At 39.1% G+C, this 25,944-nt stretch overlaps 1 protein-coding gene across 1 annotated transcript in view; it reads right to left on the minus strand.

Annotated features, from left to right (window-relative positions):
* The window catches only part of LRBA (LPS responsive beige-like anchor protein), a 567,906-nt gene that overhangs the window by 47,450 nt on the left and 494,512 nt on the right, over positions 1-25,944 (minus strand). The window contains exon 47 of the mRNA XM_034771513.1: positions 22,111-22,278. Within this exon, the coding sequence (XP_034627404.1) occupies positions 22,111-22,278 (168 nt within the window). The remainder of the gene's footprint in view (positions 1-22,110; positions 22,279-25,944) is intronic.

The raw sequence follows: 25,944 nt of genomic DNA on the forward strand, positions 1-25,944 counted from the left end.
TTATAAAAAAGGAAGACAAATTAATTGTAGGGTGCATTATACTACTAACAACCAATAAGAATGTAGAGGAGATAGAACTGGAAGACAAAAAAACAGCACAAACTTTAAATAAGTTCTACCATATACATTCATCAAGAAATATTTTATTTAAATTGCCAGAATCTCTCTCTAGATACCTAATCACTTGAAACAGTCAAAGGAAATGTAACCTTATTCTATTGCTATTCTTTTAAGTTAACATTTTGAGATGCAAGAACCCTTTACCGCCTGCCTATGTCTGTCCATCTAGATTTTCTGTGTTTGCACTATTGGTCTAAAAGAGATTAAGAGATTTTGAAAAACCTTAAAGCCTGATTTTCAGACGCACCCATCCTCTGAAACATCAGGCCCCTTACAGTGATCCAAACAGAGTGCCCCAAAATCGAAGCACCTATAACAATAGTCACCTTTGAATGTTTAGGCCATTATGTTTATCCACTTCAAGGCCTCTATTTTCTAGTTGCTTCACACAAAGAACCCTGACTGACTTCCACAGAAAAGGCCCTTAATGCTTCTATGGCTTACCTGGCACTTTGTATTTTTAACCACTGGTTAATATTTCTGTGGTGTGATAACACCTACAGTGAATTTTCACTAGCTCATTCATTTCAGATAAGAATAAATTACTACTCAGAGAGATGACATTGCTCAGTGTAGAAACAACAAAAGCAAAAAATAAACGCTATCTGAAGTTCTCGCTGAAGATTTGAGGTTTAATTAGACAGTCATCCTTATAGATAAGAAATGTGCCATTCCAAAACATTTGACCTTACTGATAAGATACATTTTTTTTTGATGTATTTGAATAAGCTAAAACAAATGTTGCTAATATGATGGGGACAGATTCTGATACTCTTACTCGTTGAGTGCTCCCGCTGGAATGATTTCATCGGGACTGCCCAAGGAGTAAGTGTCTCAGAATCTGATCCTAAGCGTATTAAAGCTCAATATCTTAAAACCCCAACTTTTTAAAAACACACAAACACACACACACACACTCTTATGCCGAGACCCAACGGGCACTATCAAGCCACAACATAATCGCAGTCCAAAACCAAATTGACATATCTGCCAACTGGTGATCAAACACTGCAACAGACTAAGCCAGTTAGAGTCCCTACTCTCTAGTGGTTGGACGTGCTATGTTCGAATGTACTCACAACTGCAATGAAAAGTTAGACCTTTATGGATAGCAGCTCTCTTAGGTGAGCCAGAAAGGAAGAGGTAGGAGCAGTGCTAAGAAATCCTTGGCTGCAGTTTATTATTTGCATATGAAACTATGTAGGACAAAGCTGTAGAACCTATATGAATAATGAACTCCTTATAAAAGATAAGGCTCTCAGATATAATGCAAAATAAGTAATTTGTTCTTGAGCCAAAACTTTGTACTCTGACTTTTAGCCAGAAGTGAGCACTAGTTACAGTGCAGGCTTCCTAATAGATAAGATGCTTCTGGCCTGTCACTTTCCTCTTACATTGTTTCACAACAGACCTACACAAGTTCTGCCCTTTCCCACATCACAATCAACATGCAATGCCCAGAGGAAGGATGAAAGAGTGTTGTCACACCCAATGTTCTAGGTGCTTCTTTTAACAGCTATCCCCATTATAGGATGGCGCCACTACATACCACCCTCCCTGCACAGCATCAGGACTCACAAAACCCCCCTACAAAGTACTGGAAACAGAAACTAACAAGTAAGAAAAGAAAATATCTACTACAAATGCAGAACACTCCACCTACAGCCACCACACACAAGACCACACTGAACAAAACTGCACTAATTCACACCTTTAAAATGTGCTGATCAATGAAAGATCAGTGGTCAAGCACCTATTCTCCAGTCAAGACCACATAGCAGTTAAGACTCCCACCTTCACTCAGCAACACAGGAACTCTGTTAGGGTACATCTACACTACAGCGGGGAGTCGATTTAAGATACGCAAATTCAGCTACGTGAATAGCGTAGCTGAATTCGACGTATTACAGCCGACTTACCCCGTTGTGAGGACGGCGGCAAAATCGACTTCTGCCGCTTTTTGTCGGCGGCGCTTACTACCACCTCCGCTGGTGGAGTTAGAGCGCCGATTCGGGGATCGATTGTCGCGTCCCGACGGGACGCGATAAATCGATCCCCGAGAGGTCGATTTCTACCCGCCGATTCAGGCGGGTAGTATAGACCAGGCCTTAGACAACACTGTATATCCACTGTTGACCCACACAATCCTCTCAGGATACTTAAGATATCACACTCCCATAATACAAAAGAGCACTGGCAGGGCAGCCATCCTCTTCCCATCCAGCCTTAAAATGCAGAAGAGGATCTCCAGGAGCTGCAAACATTATTTGAATATATCCACTCAACCTGCATGTCAACAAACAAAAGTCAGACTTACATCCTTCTAATCTACAGACCTCCAAACAAAAGGTTTCCTGTTGGAATGGACAGAGATGCTGATCATTATGATGGTGACCTTGCCAAGGATCATTGCCCTGGAAGACCTCAAACTACATGCAGCCCCACACAAACACTTCCCTGAGGCTATGGCCCAAAATCTCCTATCAAACTCCAGGCAATTTCTGGACTATTCATACAACCTGGCACACACTAGACCTGATCTATGGATTAGGAGTTCACAAAAAAATAGCTCCCCTATCCTGAGTCAGGCACATTTCCTCCTCCAACCAAAGACAAAATTCCAAATACCCCAAAAGTGCAACAGCCCTGTTAGTTAGTTTATGGAACCATTAATATTAAAGTCATGCCCTACCAAATAGCCAAGGAGAACAAGATCTGTTGAAATACTATAACCATACACACAGTACAGCAGCCATAGACACACTGACACCACAAATGACCTCTTTTCTCCTATTTCTATGTTCTCTGAAGATCTGTGACAAGTGAAAAAGGAGGAAAGAAAATGTGGGCACTGATGTGTAAACTGAAGGCAGTAGCAGACAGACTTCAGCACAAGAAATGCTTGCATTCCTTTTCCATAACTGTGAGGGAAGGCAAAGAAATGTTTTATTTTCAAACACCTGCAGCCTTTTAACTACAACTAGGAGAGTTCTTCAGCACAGTGAGTCACTTCATAATCCCTAGTTACCTCCAAAAATCATTCCAGAAGCCAGCATCACATGGTCTGAAGAACTGTAAGCTATTGCATAGCATAGATCAACTGAATCCAGGATGACCTTCCCAAACAACAGGAAATGTATGATGTCAGGACTGGAATTAGTCTTTACTTTTCCCATTTACATAGCAAAAGAGACACTTGAAGTAGTACAGGGCATTTTAGCCATGAGTTGCAACTCAGACTTCTGCTCCCCATGGTAAGGGAAGATCAGCCAGGATCACATGTAGCCTCTACTGACAGATAATTAATGTCTCTTTTGAAATGGAAAACTTACTACTCATCTTAGAGCATGCAACTGCTTAGCCAGTAATGAAGAAGTCATCACCTGATCTTCTGGATCTAGCAAATTACAGCTCAGCATATAACCTCACTTTCCTGGGCAATTTTGATAATGGCTTTAGTCATGCTGATGGATGACTTCCTCTTCTCCATTGACAGTGGGATGATATGTGTTCTTGCTAAATCTCTCCATGGCATACAGTAATGTGGACAATTATGGATATTAACTATTGTAAATAGAATTTAAGGAAATGATGACCGATAATTTAAAATATTTTCACAGTAATAGTTTTAGAATATTTTAGGATAAAGCTTTCGTTGTGAGATATTAGTTATCAAGCTCCCATAATTTATTCATTAAGTAAGATTAAATTTGTGTATCTAACATGGTGAAACTTTCTTCAAGGCGTCATGTAACTGGAAAGAAACAACCTTTGTTTGAAAAATATCTGTTAGTACCACACATTTTTTTATCTCTGAAGACATGTTGCATACAACAAAGTAAAAGATAGCATTGTCCAACATTCTGTTTCACTGCTTCTCAAATATCTTAGTAAAATAACCTTCTTCCTGTTAATCTTCTATAACAAATAACTTAGGTATGGTCATAATTGTTCCAGATGCTGTAACATAGTAATAAAGTGAAACAAGTGATACAAATCCTTTACAACAATCCACATGATGTGTCTCTCAAACCACTTATTTATATCACAAAGGATTTTTCACATTAATTAGAAAACCTATAAATTAATTTATAAACACAAGTATTATGAGCAAAATTTCACCAGTCAGCGGATTCCATTTGTTTATAATGGTAACCATTTGCTATATATTCCCAGTCTTTTCTTTTCTCCCTCACCTCTTTCTTTGGCAAAATTAAGAGAGAGGAAGAGAGAAGAGAAAAACAAATGATGATTTAGCTTGGTTAAAATGTAGTTTTTGGCTACTGTTTAACACCAATATTTCCAGTCTCTGGACACATTCCCTAATCTAACTGTGAAAAAAGTTAATTTAATTGTATGCAGTACCCACCAAGTATGGCTGTAAATTATTTTGGGAAGCGGGTGGGGGTTGAACACATGGATATAGTTAAGGTAAAAACAGATGTTTGTTACTTTTCTTTGCAGAAACACTCAGAATCTAAGTCAAAATTGCTTTTTTCATGTTTATGTCTGAAAACTATAAAACTGAATATGAGAGGAGGAGGGTGGAGGGGGAAATGGAGGAATACAGAGAAAGAGGAAGAATGCAAGAAGCTCTAAAGTTTTAAACTCAAATCATGAAAATGATGAAGGCCCTTCAAATGAAAAAGCAAGTTATAACGTTAGATTATCTTCAGATTTAAAGTCCCTAATGGAAACAAGAGTTGGGTTTTATCAGTTATAGAGTGCACACTCAGTAACATAGCAACAAATTGTCTATGAGTCCGACGGCACAGCATGTCCATGTGAAAATGTGCACCCCATTTTGCATGCACAATTACAATAGTTACACTCGTATTAGTCTTATTATATGATAATGCACTGACAGGCAGAATTGGAGACCACTTTCTGAAAGTGTGCTTTTATATAGCTAACTGCAAGCATTTTCAGTTACTACTATGCCAGTAGGATACTATGCCGAACATTTGAAAGAGTAAGTGAAATAACATCAAGCATGTGTTAAGTCCAGGAAAGGCTTTGGGTTCATCCTTCGTCTTTCCACCCAGCATTTATGCCCAGGATACAAAAGTGCTTGCAAAAGTAATTACTTTGGCTTTTTGCCTCCCTTACCTCATCACTGGATATTCAAAAAGGTTTATGCACATGTTCCTCAGTGATTTCTATTGACTTGAGCAATATGATTGCTTGCTTTTCCTTTCTTTCCACCCAAATGTTGCTTAACAGCACTAGAGAACACTGAATATTGGACAGGTTTCCATTCAGACAGTGAAACTGAGTGGCCTAATGGCTGACTGACTAGCTTTGCTCCCCGCTGGGATCATGATTAAAATCAAGCTTTGATAACAGTGATTGAAAAACCATTCTGATCAGATAGTTACTTAAAGGTTCTAAGTTAAGGTTCTTAGTTAAATTCCTCACGTACGACAATCTAGATAACATTAACCATGGAGAACAAGCATGGTTCACAACAATTTGATAAACGTGCTGGAAACAGGCTGAAGATTAAAGAGGAGAATGTCCTCTCCCTTATTAAATCTTAAATCTATCAGATCACAACTGTCAATAATTGGCAGAAATAAGCAGTATATTTGCTGTGTACTGGCCCTGGTGATACACTACACTTGGTCTTTAGTAACTCAGTCCTTTTATTTTAATAATCACAATTCCTTTACCTGGAACAGCTTAACTATTCACCCAATTTTGCTGTTTTAAAAAGAATGTAGAATTTACATATTTACATATTTTTGAGTAGAACTCTAACAAGCATAAAAAAGAAAGGGGTGGGGGAAAGAAATGATGACAGATCAAGAGCTACACTGTATTCTCCATAGCTTTGTGACATTCTTATAAAGCATGTGTTATGTCCTCCCTCCAGTATCTAGTCAACATAGAGGATAACAGCCTGCTACTGATGCCAGGTAATTGAGTTAACCATTTTAGTTCAAATAATAGAGGTCTGTGCTTGGATGTTGAAACCATGTTCAAACCCTCCTGATAACCTCTAAGAGTTCATTAGTAACAACACTCTCATCAAACAGCTATACACTTATTTAAAATATTACAAATGTCCAAAGTCTATGGCTGACATTCTGCATTGGGGATAAAATGCTTTAAAACAACTGCGCAAGTCACATTACATACGAAAGCACTATCAAAAGGCAGAAATGAGAACTAACTAATGTCAAATGGACCACGATTGTAGCATAAATTCCTTACATTCTAAAAACAAAAACAAAACTAAATTAAAACCCAAGCAAATCACACCACATACTTGGTGTTGCCTTAGATAAAGATTTTATAGAAACTCCAATTATTTCTCTTAGCTCAGAAAAGTTTCTATATTTGCCTCTTGGGAAACTACTAACTTTACTAGTTGTGTATTATTTTTCAACCCTTAAATATTAAGGCCTAAATATTTTTTCAAAAAGTTTTGCATTGTTGGGTGCTTTTTCTTATACCTGGTATTGTTAGTATCAAAGAGCTGTACATAAGCATGTATGTTGTAACTGAAATGGAAAGAAAAGTACTATGATGTACTCAGCAGTTTGTAAAAAACACTAAGCATACTTTAAAATACATTAAAAAGTCTGCTGTGAAAAAGCAACCATATATGAGAAAGTTATATATTTTTAGCTAGACAAATTATTAGTAGACTATTGTATCTAATTGCATGGCAGTCATTGAGGTAAAACGGGAAATAATCACAGTTTGTGAAAATATGAATAGATTTCCCCATCAGGGTCACATAAATTGCTCCAATCTGAGCTTATACATTCCAGGCATATTAAACTGAGGCCTAGAACAGCCTCACTGCAATCTCCAGTTCATGCAGCTGTCCATCTACTACAATGTAATCCCAGCTGCCAATCTGAAAGAAACCAGTTAGTCAGAGCAGACACAACCAAGAGAAACAAATGTCACTCAATAATGTTCAGAGGCCCTGGGTTCATGGATAATTTCAAACAGTATCTCTGTCTGGAACGCTGATGTGCTCATTCAAAACACCTAAATCTCTGGCTACTGGAAATAAGCAGATAAAAAAGTAAAACTAGAAAAATGAGTCTGGTAGTACTTCAAAGAGACTGACAAAAATGGCACAAGAAACCAAAAGAAACTAAGTAAAAAAACAATAGATGGGGCAAAAGTGACTAGATTTACTGCACACAAAAATATAAGTATTTGTGGGAGTGAGGCAGACTGCATCAGGAGATTAGTGATCACCATATCTATCTATATTTAACAGTCACACCTTTTGCTCTTCTTAAAAAATGTACATCATCATCCATAATATAGTTGGTGCAGGTAAGAAACCCCAAGACCTTACTAATTTCTAGTATTAATCACTCAGTTTAATGAAAACCATTCTTTTACATGGTTCAAGAAAATACAAAAAAAAAATGCTTCTTAAATACAATATATCTATGTGACCCTAAGAATCCCTCAATGCCAATTAGCAATGGGGTCACAAGAATATCCTGATGTGTAAATTCTGGTTCACCAAAGATTATTATGTGAGGTCTTAAATATAAGCCAGGATCTCACTGGTTGTCATGAAATATTGTCGTGAAATGCATGTACAAATTGCCGTGAAATGCATGTAAGGAGTTATGTATGTATACCAAAAATATGTTCCTACAACCTGTATCATTGCAGCGTTGACAAACAGGTTTCTGCCATACAAAAGATGTTTATCATCTGTCTCCATCGGTCCACATGTAAATTAAGCTTTGTAAGTTAACACAATGGGGAATCATTTACATACAAAATCAGTGGGGGGTTGTGAAGTCACTAGGAAGGCAGCACACCAGAGAATAATCTGGGGCATTGGGAGAGTGCCATACTGACTCTTAGGAACAATGAACTTTGGAGAACATAAGGTGAAGGCAAAGACGACACACTTTTATCCTGAACTTAAGTAGTAAACCAACAGCGCATTTACATTCATGAAAACAGAATCTCAACCAGGCTTGTTAGAAATGCTGCAAAGGATATTTGGGTTGTGATAAAGTTCTTCAGACAGATTAGCCTCTTAGTTTAGTCTCTAGTTTTTGTATTATGATTTTGTTTTATAGGTAACCCTGCTGATCCTTTATCACTATTTCTTGAATCTTGAACCTTTGACAATAAACTTATTGTTGTTTTCACTGTAAATATATCTCAGTGCTGTGGTACTGTACAAGGAGATGATCCTGAGTTGAATCATTCAAACTGGTGTAATGCACTGTTCCCTTGGGATCAGCAAACCTAGTATTAATGTGAGTGTTCAGTGGATAAAGGCATGGATACTACAGGGGAATGTTTCAAAGGGGTTTGGGGACTCCAATACACCTACTGTTAACTTGCAAGGGCAATATAAGTGCTGGCATAGCCCAGAGGAGATTGTTTGGGTGGCTATCAGTCTGGTGGTATCAGGGAGCTGACACCCACTTAGGCACCAGCAAGTCTCCCTATGGCTGAGGGTGAAAGGGGGAGGGGTGACTCTCAGTCCTGGGCATCCCAAGAACTGTCCGAGTCTAGTTACAACTAGAGTTGGTTGAAATTTTTCCGAGAGAAAATGTTTTCATCAGAAGATGATGATTTGTTAAAATTGAGACATTGTTTTTCTTTTGAAAAAACTGAAATGAAGGATTTCAATAAGGTCAAAACATTCTGTCAAAAACAGAAGGTCAAAAACATTTGACCTTATCAGAATGGAACATTTTGATTTTGTGTTTTGAAATGACTGTTCTGAAATTTTATTTTAGAAGGTATAAAATAAAAAGTCAAAATGTGATCATTAATCTCGCAATGTAGTTCGCAACATTCCCACAAATATTTACATTTTCTGTGCACTAAATCTCATCACCATTGCCCCATCGATGGACTATTTTACTTTATTTGAACTTCTTTTGGTTTCTTGTTCCATTTTTTATTCTGATTTGGACAAAAACAAACGTTGAAATAGCAGAATTTTCTACAAACTGGAAATTCCAGTTCTTACACAGCTGTACGTACAAATACTAGCCATTAACATGCAGCTTCAGACTTTTCAGAATCTGTGAAAGCTAAAGACAACAAACTAAGAAAAGTCAAACATTTTGGTAAATAGAGTAATACAATTATTTAATCTCGCATCTGCATTACTTGATAGTTTAACATCTTGATTGCAAACGTTTGGATAGCTATAATTTTTTATTTTATAATGTTGGACAGAGTTTTCAGAATTAACTGTTTTTATCATCTGATAAAATACATCTAACTATGATTCCGCCCAGTATGATTTCCAGTATGGAAACTGCATGGGGATGAACATCTTCAGTATGAGTGACTTCCTCACTCAAGAAACAGGTTCTTCCCTGATGCACTAAAATATTATTGCTTTTGTAAACAAAATAATGAATACTGGGTATGCACATACAACCAGAGTCTTCATAAGTCAGTTTTTTTCATTCATAATGAACAATTTAAAAGGAAAATATACCAAAGGTAATGTAATGTCATGATTATTTCTTAAAGTTTTATTATTTATATTATTTTCATATAATTTTATTGTTTATATTATTTATTATTTTTGAAGTTTACACCAATTTTGATTAGGTCACATTTTAAACTGAATGAAAATAACCCCAGAATGCTGACATAACAAGAAGTCAGTCTAATGTTACATAGAACTCTCCCAGAGTGTTTGATCTTAGGGATAGAGGCAGTATGTGGCTATGATATTCCCATATTCATCACTCCTGCCAGTTGAAAAAAGTGGGGGAAATTAGAACATATTCATCATTTTTGGACAGGCAGGCAACATTCTGGGTTATTGCCTTATTTAAAACTGGCAAAAAATATATTGTGAATATCTAAAACTCACCAGCCAGGCAGGAATGAAGAGCCTATGGGGTCTGAAGCCCTCTCCTGTACTGATAGCTCCACAAGACAGATCAAGCAGAAAGAGGTGAGAGAATTGGTTGGGCTGAAGATGTCTACCCCTGTTGAATTTTACACAGGGCTGAGAAAACAAGCACTCAGAGTTGAAGAGCTAATTTACATGAGCTCCATACTTTCCAAAAGCTTTGCTACTCCCAAGTGTAGAGCAGTAGTGTTGGGATATTATTTTAACTCCTTGTACACCAGACCTCTTAGGCTGGCTCTAAAAGGACACCCTCCTTTTTTGCTGGATGGTGACAATAATAGAAGAATAGAACCAAGATAAATGCACTACAGAATGAAGAATAAAGCAAATATTCAGAGTCCAAAGGGTTGTTTTTATTATTAAAGTTAAGTCAAAGGCAACTACAACTCATTCTTTATGACATAATAATGTTGCCTGCAGACAGCAAGTCAATATTAAGGACCAATGTTGGCACAAGAAAAAAAAATGGATATAAATTGCCCATCAAAAAGCTTAGGCTTAAAATTAGATGGAGGTTTCTAACCATCAGAGGAATAAAATTCTGGAACAGGGTTCCAAGGGGAGCAGTGGGGGCAAAAAAACTAACTTGTTTCAAGACTGAGCTTGATAAGTTTATGGATGGGGTGGTATGATGATGTTGCTTCCAGGCCCATCTGCAACTACTGTTAGCAAACATCTCCAATGGCCAGAGATGAGACACTAGATGGGGAGGCTCTGAGTTACTACAGTGAATTCTTTCCCTGGTGTCTGGCTGACATGTTCAGGGCCAGGAAGAAATTTTCCCCAGGTCAGATGGCAGAAACCCTGGAGGTTTTTCGCCTTCCTCTGCAGCATGGGGTATGGGCTACTTGCTAGTTTGAATTACAGTAAATGGTGAATTCTCTGTAAATTGAAGTTTTTAAATCAACATTTGTGGACTTCAGTACCTCAGCCAGTGGTTATGGGCCTACTGCTGAACTGGGTGGGTGAGGTTCTGTGGCCTGTGACGTGCAGGAGGTCACTCGATGATCATGATGGTCCCTTCTGGCCTTATGTCTATGAATCACAACTCCCAGACACAGGTGTACACTCTCGCCTAAGTTCATTAGGTCTGCTTACTCAGAAGCACCACATATTGGCCACCGACTGAGCCAGTATACTTGAGTTCATTGAAAAATGTCCAAATCATGGGGCATATCTTATGTTCTTACATTAGTAATGCTCCCTTTACCAGAGTAAAAATGTTTATAGTTCAATTAAATATACGAGTTTTACATTTAAAACTAAATTTCCCCAAGCTCCAAAGAAAATGTTTTTCAATTGCCACAACTGAAAGTTGACCTGGAAGATTCCCCACCCCTAGTACTTCCCAGTCCTGACTTGATATCACAATAGCATTTACCCACGAAGCATGACGAATAATCTTTTCCTTTGTGGCCTGGCCAGCAGGAGGGACTTGTACAGCAAATCATTCATCTCCCTCCTCCCCATGAAATCATTACCTGTGCAACAGGACTGCTCTCCACAAGGCTTCAGAGAAAGAGATCAGAGTCCAACACACAGCACTGTTGACAAGTCAGTCTCTGGCTGGTCATGAAAACAATGTGTTTGGTTTTGATTATATTCTTTTTAAATCTGGCACCATTTTATGGTATTTTTAATGCTGGTTTTCAATTAAAACTAGACTAATCCTTAACATTTATTTGGCTTTTCACACACAGTTCCTGTGCTGCACTATGTCAAATATACCATCTGTGCAGCACACTTCTGGCCAGTGATGCTTCAAAGATTGTTTCTACAATACTTTGAACTGTGTCTGCATGAATTCTTCACTTATTGTATTCACCACTTTTAAATTTACTATTCCATTACAATGTTGTGTAATCACTTTATTCCATTTTTTAAAACCCACTGCAGCCACAACAAAGATTGTGCCCCACCTGCTGAAAACAGACATGCAGATAATTTTCCCAACTATTTAGCAAACATTAACTATGCTATAAATATAAATTGTGTTTATACTTTGTGAAAGATTCACTGCTGTCTGTGTTCTCCAGCTGAGTTAGAGCTGAAATATGCTATTAACTCCCACCATGAATGTAACCAAAAGGGAGGCCAGAAATGCTTTCCCTGGGATAAGATATCAAGATCTGCTACTGCTGTCATGAAACTGGGGTCATGTAAACTAAACACTGCTGCTGCTCCTTTTGGAAAGCACAGAAGGCTCTCAAACTGTAAATATTTAAAAATAAAAATTTCACTTATGAGGGGAAGATCCAAGATGCATAAAACCTACCCACAGATGATACTGAACCCTAATCTAGGACTAAATTTCAGTGCCACCACTCATTATGGATGTGGCACAAGTTTCTTTCTTTTTAAGATGGAAAAAAAACAGAATTATTTTCTCTATATGTACAATTACAATAGGCACATTCAAAAACCATGTCAAATACTCTGTCCACATTGATTCCCTCTGATGATTATAATTCATGATTTTTGAAACTTCTGAGTCTGCAAGGAAATCAATACCAATATTTAATGGAATGGAGAAAGCTGGACCTCTTATTATTATCCAGATTACCTTTCATGTATAAAGTGTTGTTGTCTCAATCAAGGGAGGAAATGCAATCAATAGAGCCACCTTAGTCTAAAGAGGAAAACTTTTTTTTACTGAAAAGAATCTGAGTTATTGATTTTATGTTTTTAATCATTTTGATTCAGTTTTTCAGTCCACTTTGCTTGTATTTACTATGATTTACATGTGACATTTTGATAATGATAAAGATTTATATCGTCTTAGTTATGTATAGAATAGCACTTTTAACCAAAAACCCTGAGTGTGGCTTACAGGTAGATTCACACACTGTTAGATCTCCTCAGAGAAGAAGGATAATTTTACCTCTCTCCCTGGGATGAACTGTAGTGGAATATCCCTGAAACAGTCTAAGATCCAAAATAGCTTAAATAAAACAATGTGTGTTCAAAAACCAAGAGGAGATGGAATTAACTCAAAAAGAAACAGTACCAATACACTAGGACTATAGTTCCCTAGCCCATAGGCGTAGGACCTAGGGGTGCGAGGGTGTTGCAGCATCACCAGGTTCCTGGCTGCCGGCCCTGCGCCTGAGACTTTGCTCCCGAGCTCAGCTCAGGAGGGGGGGGAGTGGACAGGGGAAAGGGGGCTGGCTTTCAGCACCCCCACTATTTAAAATGTTCCAGTGCCACTGCCTAGTCTTGTCCAAATGGGCTCAAACCGTTGACGCTTCAGAAGAGGCATCAAAAACATTGATGCCCACATTTCTCTAGTTCAGTGTCTGCAAGCTGTTAGCTCTCTCATCCCTCTCTCCATAATACACTATCACACCATTATCCCTTCTTGTTAAGCCATTGGGGGTTTTGAAGTAAAAGTAAAAGTGTGACCTAGCATTATCATATTAGTCATAGAGTCCTACATTGTATTTGTATAGTTATCATTAATGTTTGTTTTAGTGCTCTAACTTCGGAAGGGAAAGGAAGCAATCTTTGTTATTTCCCCTTTCTAATAACTGCTGTATCATATTTAATAAAAGCCCCTTTGATCTTGCATCAGTCTCAAATAACATATTACCTATGTTGGACAGACGGTGTTTGTTTGGATGTTAATAGTCCAACTCCACAACTTTTGGGGTGTTTTTAGCTGATTTCCCATTGAATGATTTTCATTCTTGTACAAACATTATGGGCACAGAATAGCACTTGTGATAGGAAGCAAGGAAACAGTGCAGAAAACTCACCAAATCGGTGGAAGGAGGCTAACTGCACCACTGCGGCAAACTGCTTCTTTCATCCAGGCAAGCCCTTTCTCAACAAATATATGGATCTGGGGCTTCACAGATCTACACAGGGTTCTCAAGACAGGGCCAACAGCAGGCACTAAATGCAACATACCCCCACTAGCAGATTATAGATTTCCCAGTGAAGATCTATCTGGTGGTTACTGCTGGTTGACTGAGCAGTAATTTCCCTGTGCACCTGTATCCTCTCTAAGAGAGATGTGCAAGCACAGGGATTAGTCAATGGCAATGTTGGTACAAAGAGTTAGGTGAGTGGAATATGGTCCCCTAGAAGGGCAGGTTAGGGTGTGCAATGATATGCCAACAGATTCATTTGGTTTTCCTGGCTGTGGCCCCTTTCCTCCCTGCACTGGCTCAAATTCTCCCTCTTGTCCAACCCCAACCAGAGATTTGCCTTGAAATTATGCATGTTTTTCATTCCCTTGGGTCTATCTGCCAGAAGGTAACATGTGGCCCATGGTTTGCATTTTATTTTAAGAATTTCTATTACAGCAGTCAGAGCCTTTCAAAATACTTCACTTCCCTTATTCCCATAGGCAGAAAGAATGGCAGGAAAAATTGTTCACAGCAGTATGAAGAGACGTAAAAGTACTACATTTTTAATTATAAACAAGAATGTTAAAATATGGTTTTAATCAGGTAGGTTTTCCTCCTAGACCAATGCTTCCTTCTCGTAATATATGTAACCTGACTGGCTGTAAAATAATGGTCAGTTGGAGCAGCTTAGGAGTTTTAAGGCAATTTTGTATTATCCTAAACTCCTCTCCTCCCACTATTATTGTGTGTGGCGCCTCATGATGAGCCAGGTCACCAATACACAGACTGCATACAAGTGAGGATACACCATAAGGCTTACATTTTAGTTACTGATGAGGCATAGATGTTGGTATGTATATTCTGACACACAATATATCTAGAGATATTTCCATGGTTTAAATACACCATCTACTATTTCCATGAGATCATTAACTCTTAGTAAGTTGTACGTTTTTGAGTATGCATAAGCTTCTAGTTCTTTTAAGTCTGTGACCTAAAATACCTTTCCTATCTACATTTGTCATGATTTAAAGTTCAATATCTTGAACCCTTTCAAAACTACAAGGGAGCACTATGCCCATCAGGAAGCTGGGAATTTCCCTGCTATAATGGTACAAAACTTTTGATTCTAGATCTGCAGGGTAATGAAAAACTGGATTACGTTTATGGCATTTTTTATATTTACAAACTCCACTAATGGTCCAGATTGGATATCTGCCCGTCTTAGTCATCTGGCTGTGGCAACTTTGGAGAAAAAAGAAAAAAAAGTTTCTCAGGCAGGATGATTAAAGGAAAAAAAAAAACAACAGCTGACTGAAGAAGCTCAGAGGTTGGGCATGTTAGTGTAAGTCCTCGGGGAGATATATTACTGGGCAGGCAGAAGGTGTGGTTGTCAAAGTTACATGATAAATTCATTTAACACATGATATAGAATGATTATGCACATAGATACACTATCTGATTTCTCATTACTTTAATATTCATCCATGAGTAGACAGAATAACTTACCATCGGCAATGACACTAGACTTCACTTTGCACGTCTATTCATAACACATACCAAAAATGATCAACCTTGACCTATTTTTTATTATACACACCTATATATAATATAGTATAATACAGAGATTATATATTACACTAAATAAATATATATCAGAAGGAATATCTTGTCCTCAGCTGAAAAATATTAAAGGAAAATGCTGCATTGGAGGAAACCTCAAATACCAATGAAGCTTGGAACAGATACTGCTAGATAATACTCACGTTGCACTGTCCCCTAGCTAAAAAGTCTCAGAAGTCTCTTCATCAATCTAGTTCTGATCAAATTCTTCTTTTCCTTCCTTTTGTTTTTTTACCGCTCAGTTCTATCTTGCAGACAGTATGGAGTAACTCAAAAACAAGAGGAGTAGGCTCAGGAGAATGAGAACATATAAGAATAGTACAAATTCAACAGAGTTAATCAAAGAGCAAAATCTTTAGAAATGTATTAAGTAAAGTGGCTGTCGCTGTTTAAACTGAGATAACGCCACATTTTTCACTTCTTTACTCCTAAATGATTTTTCCAGGCCACAATGTAAGCGAACATAGATCACGGTTATATTGATAATGCAGCTGTTCTTGAAAAATTAAAAACTACATAAAAGTTTAATGTGTTGTAGGCTGTTATGCTGATTACTCCTACTTCAGTTATTATTTCCATCGTTTAATGTCCTTTTACAGAGAGATTTTTTTATGCTTTCTCTGCCAAAACAAAAATCTTAGCACAACCGGTATTTTCTTCTTTTAATAAAAAAAATCCAAAGACCCATTTATACTGGAAGCTATATTGCACAGATTCAGTATAACACAAAACTAGCCACAATAAACACTCAGTAAAAATTCAATACAAATCATTCCAAGCATTTGTGGTTGTTTTCCACCTCACATTTAAATCTTTCTAGTACTACAAGTATGATAAACAGTCTTCCCACAGGGTGTTTCCTAGACAATGTAGAGAGAAGATAATACTGTCCATTACCTCACGTAAAAAAATGGTTACTTACCTGAAACTGTTGTTCTTTGAGATGTGATGCAGACATATATTCCATACAGGTGCGTGCACGCTCAGCTCACCGGACACAGAGAACTTTCCTTAGCAATACCCATGAGGTGGCGCTCATGCCCTGGAGCCACAGGTCCTCCCCTAGCCATATAAATTCAGCAGTGCCCTGACCTCCTCAGTTCTTTCAAGCAGAACATCACAAGTACAGACTCCAATGCAGACGATATGAAGGAAGAGTCATGGAATACACGTCTGCATGCCATCTGGAAGAACAAATGCCTTACCAGAGTTTGCATCCGAACTGGACACAGCCGTAATGGCATAGTGGTTTGCAAAAATATGCAGAGAAGAACAAGTGGCATCCCTGCAAATGTCCAATATAGGCATGTCACTTAGAAATGCCGTTGATGTCGTGGAATGAGCTCGTACCCATTGTGGAGGCATAGCCCAGACCACTTTATATGCTGTCAGGAAGTTGCTCACTTGGAGACTGTCTGTGAAGAGACTGCTTGACCCTTCATTTGGTTCGCATATGAAACAAACAGATGAGGTGAAGAATGGAAAAGTTTACTTCTATCCAGACAAAAAGCTAATCATTGCCTAATATCAAATGTGTGAAGATGCTGCTTCTCTGGGATTGAATGCAGCTTAGGGAAGGACACTGTGGGTGGACATATAACTGTGAAATCACTTCAAACAAGCAGTTAGGGTACAGCTGCAGAGTTACTTTGTCTTTGGAAAACTACATAAAGAGGCTCCACCATCCAAGCCTGTGACTTGCACATTCTCCATGCAGACATGATCGCCACAACGAAGACAGTTTTCTAACACAGAAGGGAGAAAGAAATTGCCAGAGGCTCGAATGGAAGTCCCATAATAGTGGCTAATACACTATTAAAACCCCTTAAAGGAAGTGGCTCTTTTACCAGTGGGTGCAGATGAGTGACTCCTTTCAAGAAGCTCACTGTCATGGAGTTTGAAAACACTGATTTCCTTTACATGGGTTGATGAAATGCTGAAATCATCAGCAGGTGGACGCTCAATGAACTAAGTACAAGATCAGAAGACTGAAGGTGTAACAGGTACTCCAAGATGTTCTGGATACAAGCCAGAGTTGGTTGAACTCCTCATGCTAATTACTATACCAAGAACCACTTTCATTTGGGTGGTTTTTGGTATGGTAAGGAGGGGTCCCTACTATTAAGCAAGACCTGCTGGACCTCCACCAAACATTATTCCTCCTCCTCATCTATCCATGCAGCATCCACGCTGTGAGATGCAGGTAGCTGAGTGCAAAAACCAGATTGTGATGCTGAGTCAGGAGTTTGGGATGAAGGAAGGGATAAGAGAGACTGAACTGATAACACAAGGAGGTTGGAAAACCAACACTGTCTTGACCACGCTGGAGCAATGAGAATGAGGCTGGCATAGTCCAATTTCAGTTTGAGAATGATCTGCAGGATGATTGGAATTGGAAAAAAAGCATACAGGAATGCAGACTCCCACCTCAGGTGAAAAGTATCAGTCAAGGAGTGTGTACACTCCAAAGTCAAGATGTGATCAGGCTCTGGCAGTTTCGCATCAGGGAAAACGTTACCCCTGTGGCAGATCCCTTACTTGGGATACAGAATCACCTGGCAGATCACCTCAGCAGAAATTTCTCTGTGAATCACAAGTAGTCTCTGAAGTGCAGAGTCTTATGGTCCATTTTTGGAGTTTGGGCCATTCCAACAATCAACCTGTTCTCCATGAGCGGCAACAAGAAATGGTGGTTGTTTTGCTCCCAGTGGGGTCTCAGTCCAGACTCAAAGGCACAACCTGGCATTTTGGAATACCTGTGTCCATGCAACCGTATGGCCTAGCAACCTCAACCATACTTGGACTGTGGCTGAGGATTCAGACTGTTGCTCCAGACATAAGTGATGAATCACCTGGAATCGCTTGGTCAACAGAAACACACTCAAACTCACAGAATCTATCTGGGCCCCAATTAACTGCTTCTTTGAGTTGGAACCAATGTTGATTTTGTGCTATTTATGATGAGACCTAGATAATTAAGTAGGCATAGTGTGAAGTGAACATGAGGTAGGACTTTGTCTCTGAGTTACTGAGGGTCAAGTCCAGAGCCCAGATATGGAAAGAGATAAATTCCCTTCTTTCTGAGGTGCACTGTTACTGCAGAGCAGAAGCCGAGAAGGAGAAGACAGGCTGAAAGGCAGTACAATATACTGGTAGTGCTGGCCAGCTATGACAAATGTGAGGAACCTCCTGTGGCTCAGGAGGATTGCTACATGGAAATAAGCATCCTGAAGGTCCAGGACAGCAAACCATTCATTGTGATTCAAGGCAGGGAGTTGGTAGGGTAACCTTATGGAATTTCACATATCTGATGTATTTTTTGAAACTGCAGAAGTGGAGGACAGGTCATATAACTCCCTTGGGCTTGGGGACCAGAAAATACTGATGCTGCAGGGGAACCTCCTCTATGGCCCCCACGCCAGTAGAGACTGAAACTGCTCTAGGAGCAGTATCTTGTGAGAGAGGTCCCTGGAAAGGAACATGGTGGGGATGGGGGTGAGAAACAAGAGAGGAACTGTATGGCAAAACCTGACCATCAAACAGTAAGTCCTCAGTGATCTGCTGCACATTGGACACAATGCCTGAGTCCTGCAGCCACGAGGCCTTTCTCATGGTCACAGCCTATGCCATAAATCTGCCTGAGGCATCCACCTCATCCAGAGCTGCCTGCAAGGAAGTCTTGGCCATCACACAGACTTCTGCAATGAATGCCATAAACTCTTAACTCAAGGGTTTTGGCAACTTCTCTGTGAACTTAGACAAGACTGTCCAATTGACAAAGTCATATTTACAGAGCAACACCTGTTGGTTCCTGATGTAAATTTGCAGGGAAGAGGAGGTATAAATCTTCTTCCCTACCAAGTCCATCCTCTTGGACTCTGTTCTGGGATGTGAATTTACACCTGCCCTGCCCAGCCCTGTCATTTGCTGCAGTTACCACCAGCAAGTTAGGAGCCAGGTAGGAGTTGAAACCCTCATACCCTTGCATGGGAATGAAGTACCATTTCTCTGAACATTTCGCCATAGGGTACAATGAAGCTAAGGTGTTCCAGACGGCCTTTGCAGGCTCCAACGGAGCCTCATTTATCGGCAGGGCTACTTTTCCTAGAGTTGATGATTGGAGAATATCTAGCAGCTATGTGTATTTTCCTGTAGGAGTTATGCCTGCATACCTAAGAAAGCAGTCATATGCCTCAGAAGGTCCTGATATGCCTCAGGTGTCGCTTGCTGAAGTGTCACTTGCTGAGGCACAACAAGAACCTTTGCCCCTCCTCAACATACAGTGCTTGAACCCATTCACCTGCACATCCACTAATGTTATATATGCCATCATGTGCCAGGAATGCCCCTCTGCCATGTACATTGGCCAAACCGGACAGTCCCTCCACAAAAGAATAAATGGACACAAATCGGACATCAGGAATGGTAACATACTTAAGCCAGTAAGTGAACACTTCAATCTCCCTGGTCATTCTATTACAAATTTAAAACTCTCTATCATTGAACAAAAAACTTCAGAAACAGATTTCAAAGAGAAACAGCAGAACTAAAATTCATTTGCAAATTTAACACCATTAATCTGGGCTTGAACAGGGACTGGGAGTGGCTGGCTCATTACAGAAGCAGCTTTTCCTCTCCTGGAATTGACACCTCCTCATCTATTATTGGGAGTGGACTACATCCACCCTGATTGAATTGGCCCTGTCAACACTGGTTCTCCACTTGCAAAGTAACTCTCTGCTCTCCATGTGTCAGTATATAATGCCTGCATCTGTAACTTTCACTCTATGCATCTGAAGAAGTGAGGTTTTTACCCACGAAAGCTTATGCCCAAATAAATCTGTTAGTCTTTAAGGTGCCACCAGACCCCTTGTTGTTTTTGTAGATACAGACTAACACGGCTACCCCCTGATACTTGAACCCAGGTGAAGGCACCACACAGGGCAGCCAGCTACTCTAACACTAAGGCACTACTACTACTACCATATACAGGATAAGTTCTCAGAAAACTGAGACCGAAAGTGTGACGTGAAGGCACCACAAAAAGCTCCGACTCTAGCCACTGGCAATGACAATGAACTGAGGGGGTCAGGGAGACAATGCCCTTATCTGGCTCAGGGATGGGGACTGGGGCCACAGGGCATGAGTGCCACTTCTATAGATACTAGACAAAGTTCCCTGGCTCTGGTACACTGGATGCACACACATCTACATTAAATAAATGGCTGAATCTACTTGAAGAATAACTGTTTCAAATGCAGGTGTTAATAAATTTTTCCTACAGGCCAAACGCTCCAGTCCCTACTTTACTAGACCCTAATTTTATATTATGTCTTTCCCTAAGATGTCTGGATTTTAGCTCAAAGACACAGCACAGAAAAATCTTTTTATGTTTGCATCAGCTTTCACACCCATATAAGTCAGCTTCATGATCCTCTTAGACAAATTCATGCTGGAGCTCAGACTGTCTGTATGTGCAACTTGAGGGGGCAACAGGGCTATGTGGAAGAATATTTACTGATTGAAATGTCTACCAGCCTTCACCCTAGTATCTTTTTCAACAAATAGAAAGTGACAAAAATTGGAAGCCTATGTAAGTCTACAATTATACAGTGAACATCAAACCTCACATTTGTGAAGTGAAAATTTCATTGTTTAAATGTTTCTTCATTTGCTTCTTTGTGGCATATATCAAGCCACGATTTCAAATAAAACTATTTTAACTGTATATTGATAATAATCTGTTCTCAGTGATAAATATTTTATTTTAAAACATGATGAACTGTCACATTTATTCTATAATTAAAATAATTATAACTAAATTTGGTTCTAGTTTACAGCTCTGAATAGAGGAAGCAAAACCTATCATGATCCACTTTATACTTTTTAACAAAAGCCATACTTTTTGTTTCCTGAGAGCCCACAAAGTAATATTTGGCAGGAGTTCTAAGGAATATTTTAGAAAATAGCTTTTTCCTAATGGAGCTGTTGTACCTGGATACAAGACTTCTACTACACTGATATATGGTAGTATTACCAATGATTTTAAGGATTTAGTATTTCGCCTTTTTCTATCAACAAATGCACTACATTTTAATTTGACATCCTGGCAAGGCCAAATAAAAATAATGGTGACTATAACTGTACAGTATTCTGTATATATGCAATAGTACATTCAAATATGCTAAAAGAAAGTTTTTAAAGTTGCAAAGTTGAACACTAAAAAGTTAGGAACAGACAGAATTAAGATTATTCATATTACTTTTTTCACAAGACTCTTGCCTCACTCAGTACCCAGTGAATGAATGGACAATGGGATGGACAGTACTCAGCAAATTAAACAGTTGTTCAACATTTACTTTTACCTCATCGCTCAATGTGTGTGAAACTTAGACACAGAGAGATTAAGGCCAACATTTGCAGAAATGTCCACTCATTTTGTATGCCTCAGTGACAGAGTCATCAGACTTGAGTCTCCCTGTGTTCCCAACTGGCCTGTGCCAACCAAACTCACAAAGCAAGAGCGATGAAGATTTATTGCTGCACTTAGGCAGAACAGAATCCATTACATTTTGAGTATGACAGTGTTTAACAAATGTTTTCTCTTTCCATATTTGAAAGCAAGCTTACCTCTCTCAATACAGGATCAGTTATTGAACTCAGATTGACTGCTCCTTCATAGGTTAAATAGTAGAATACATTCAGGGATCGGACAGCCTCTGGCCCTTGCTGTTTGTAGCCAAAAATTAGATCAATCCATTGGTGAAGCTGGCACGAAACAAACTCACTCTCCAACGCCTGCAACAAAATGTAAAATATGTTATCCTGACTTCTGCTATTATTCTTCCTTAAGAAACTTGAATATTCATAAATAGGACATGAAATCATCTTTAGTAGTTCCCCTGCATCAATGCTACTAATATTTTAGAAAGTGTACAAAAATTTCTAACATGTACAAAAGCATACTAGGGTGGAAAGAACCAGGCATGTGGACCATCTGCCCCACCCCTCAAAGTCCAGATGGGAGAATTGCTCCTCATCCTATCAATGAAGAGGGCAGGGATAAGACAAACAACCAAAATGAGCCTGCCCCGCTTTCTGTGGGATGGGGAGGGTGAATGTATGGTATCTTAGACCAGTTGTGACATGTGGACAGAGGGCTGAGAGATTTGGGGATATTAAAGTAACTAGGGGTGATCAAGTGAAATGCAACTAAGTAGTTCTGTACACCACACATGTTTTCATATATGTTAGTTTGCTATTACTTTTGTCTGTATATTTATGCTTGTCCAAGATTGTAATTTTAGGGTATATTTATGTTGCAATTAAACCCGTGGTTGGCTTGTGTCAGCTGGCTCAGGCTGCAGGGTATAAAATTGCACTATAGACATTTGGGCTTGGGTTGGAGCCTAAGCAGGTTTGCAGAGCCTGGAGTTTCAGCCCAAGCCCAAATGTCTACAGCCCAGTTTTACAGTCCCGAAGCCAGAGCTCCGTGAGCTCAAGTCAGCTGACACAAGCCAGCCACAGGTGTTTAACTGCAGTGTAGAAATACCCTTATTGAACCAGGAACTGTCTTTTACTATGTGTATGTATGGTACCAGGCACAACAGGTACCCAATTTTGACTGGGGCCTCCCGGAGCTACAGTAAGACAAATAATAAACAAATTAATAACAAAATATTCTTCCATATAACCCAGTTAATATGTAACATACTACTCTAGAACCATATGTTCCCTAAGGCATCAGTTATCAAGTTAATTTTGAAAACCCAGGACAGAGAAAGCAATTCAGATAACTCTAAAAAGTAGAAATTAAAGAAAACGTTCAAATGAATTTCCTCTTCTCAAGTTGTGGCATGCAGAAGATACTTTGCCAAAATAGTAAAAAAAAAAGTTAAAAGATTAAGAAAAATGCATATTAGGTATTACATACACAAATAAAAAAAAATATTATATAATTAAAATACAGCTTAAAGAAACCTGCCATTGGGACAGCATCTAGATACTAGATTGCCTGGAATTGTTCAGATACCAAGGTAACTGCATGTAATTGGCATGTAGGTCCCAGGTTTGAAGTAAGGGGAGGTAAGTCTGCTGGTGATTTCACCTCGGGACAGATTTACCCATGAGTGCACGGAGAGTAGGTAAGCAGCAACTTCTAAGAAGCTAAGGAAGGTCCATTCACATAGTGGTACTAGCAGATTATCATCACACTTCTTTGCTTACTGAAAGGATTTTGGGACTGTTTCACAATTTCTTATGCTGATCAGAAGATTCATTTGTAATAGACTTAACCAGTCTGTTGCATATTTATGGATGAGAACCTGTACTCCATGGTCTCCGTGCCTCAAGTTTATCACAAAAAGCACCAACAGATGTGCAAGACTGGTTATATTAGCATCTCCTTCACATTTCTGCCTATGGGTAACCTCCATCTGGTCTCCCTCAGTCTCATACCCAATAAAGTCCCTGGTGAATATATAATTATTCACCCCACCACTAGCATTTCTCAGTTAGAAGTCAATTAATTTGTAAGATTTCTTCATGCACTACTCATCTTTCAGATACACAGGCAAGCCAGACCTCATTAACATGAAGGCAGTACAAAAGCGGAAAAATCTACTGCTAGTTGAAGTCATGTGGGTACACTGTCAGCAAGATATTTGGCTTCTCATTCAAAGGCCAATATTACTCAAAGTGGGCCATATCTATGAGCTACTTTTTTTCATGTGCAATCTTCGGAGCATTCAGTTCTTTCCTTAAATGGGCAATAGGTTCAAAACAATGCTTAGAACTTGAAAGGTTTTTGTTCAGGGCTGTAGGTCCTCCAAATTTCACTCGCTAATTTAAAAAAATTCCTACCTAGATAACCTACTAAGGGATATAATCTAGATAGAGTGGCCAGAAATTTTTGCCTCACACAGGACTAAGTTGGTAGACTTGGAGAGCTGTTTTCTGGGTTATAGGCATTTCACCTAGACAGAGAGAATTTTTCCATTGCCTGTCCTATACCATTGGTATACATTGAGCAGTTCATTTTGGCCTGTAGGTGACAAAATTTGTTCACTCCATCTCTGACTTTCACTTGGTGGACACATAATTCTGTACCCAAAGAACTCCACCATCCAGACCATCTGATGGTTATCTGGTGCACACCACACAAAGGCCCTAAATATGTTCAAAAGAACAAGCTGCTGAATTATCACTGTAGCATCACGTGGATACTCAGGGATATGGGCAGCTCTCAACTCGCAGTAAGTGGGATGTAGGCAGATAGGTCTGTCTCCTGCAGAGAGAAACTTTCACTTGAGGGATGGAGGCTAGCCTATAAAGGTTGGGTGCAGGCATTTCTCTAAGGGCTTGTCTATACTTACCGCGCTGGTTCGGCGGCAGGCAATCGAACTTCTGGGTTCGATTTATCGCGTCTAGTCTGGACGCGATAAATCGAACTCAGAAGTGCTCCCCGTCGACTCCGGTAATCCTGCTCGCCGCGAGGAGTACGCGGAGTCGACGGGGGAGCCTGCCTGCCGGGTCTGGACGGGGGTAAGTTCGAACTAAGGTATGTCGACTTCAGCTACGTTATTCACGTAGCTGAAGTTGCGTACCTTAGTTCGATTTGGGGGTTTAGTGTAGACCAAGCCTAAGGGAGATCAGATATGGTACCAATAGCAAGTACCAACTAGATGGCTGCTGTTTCTGCTCTAGGACTATATAAGACCATAAACTGGGTGGGTGGAAGGGTACCTGATTTGGGTATAAGAAAACTATGAACCACCCTCCACCCCTCTTCACAGCTGACAGGACTTCCAGCTTCTAATTCAGTTAAGTTTAGTAGTAGTATAGTTCAATACTTAAAAATAATGACATTTGTTGGTTTCTATAAAAAGACAGCGTGCCATTAAAATGTGGACATTTACTGCTCATGGTAGTCAAGTTTAACATCATATTCCCTATTCTAAATTTAGGGAATACTGAAATATCATGATACAGGAAAACATTACAGTGCAGCAAACAAAGATTTTACCATTGCCCACTGAACACATACACTTTGTATATACACATACAGAACCATTTTCTGCAGCATGCTGGAAGATTAAAACACTGTTCTGAAAATACTTGGCTAATTCACAATCCAATGCACAGAAAGCACACAATTAAATTAACAAAAATGAATCCTTGACCAAGTAAATCAGGTTCAATACATCTTCAAAGGTATTATTTAGAATGAATCTACTATATTTCTAAATATTTTATACAACTACTTTAAATTACTGGCAGGATTTGCTTTATCAATCTTGTGTAGAATTCAATTCAGTTCCATTTTTAATAAGTACAGATAAAACAATACAGAGAAGTATAATATTATTCTATGGGACCTACAGAAACTAAGAGCATTTTTCTTTTAAAAGAAATTCCTAATTTTGAACAGCAGAAGTTAAAATTAATCTGAAAACCTAAGAAACT

The sequence above is a fragment of the Trachemys scripta genome, chromosome 5 (genome assembly GCF_013100865.1).
Source record: "Trachemys scripta elegans isolate TJP31775 chromosome 5, CAS_Tse_1.0, whole genome shotgun sequence".
NCBI lineage: Eukaryota > Metazoa > Chordata > Testudines > Emydidae > Trachemys > Trachemys scripta.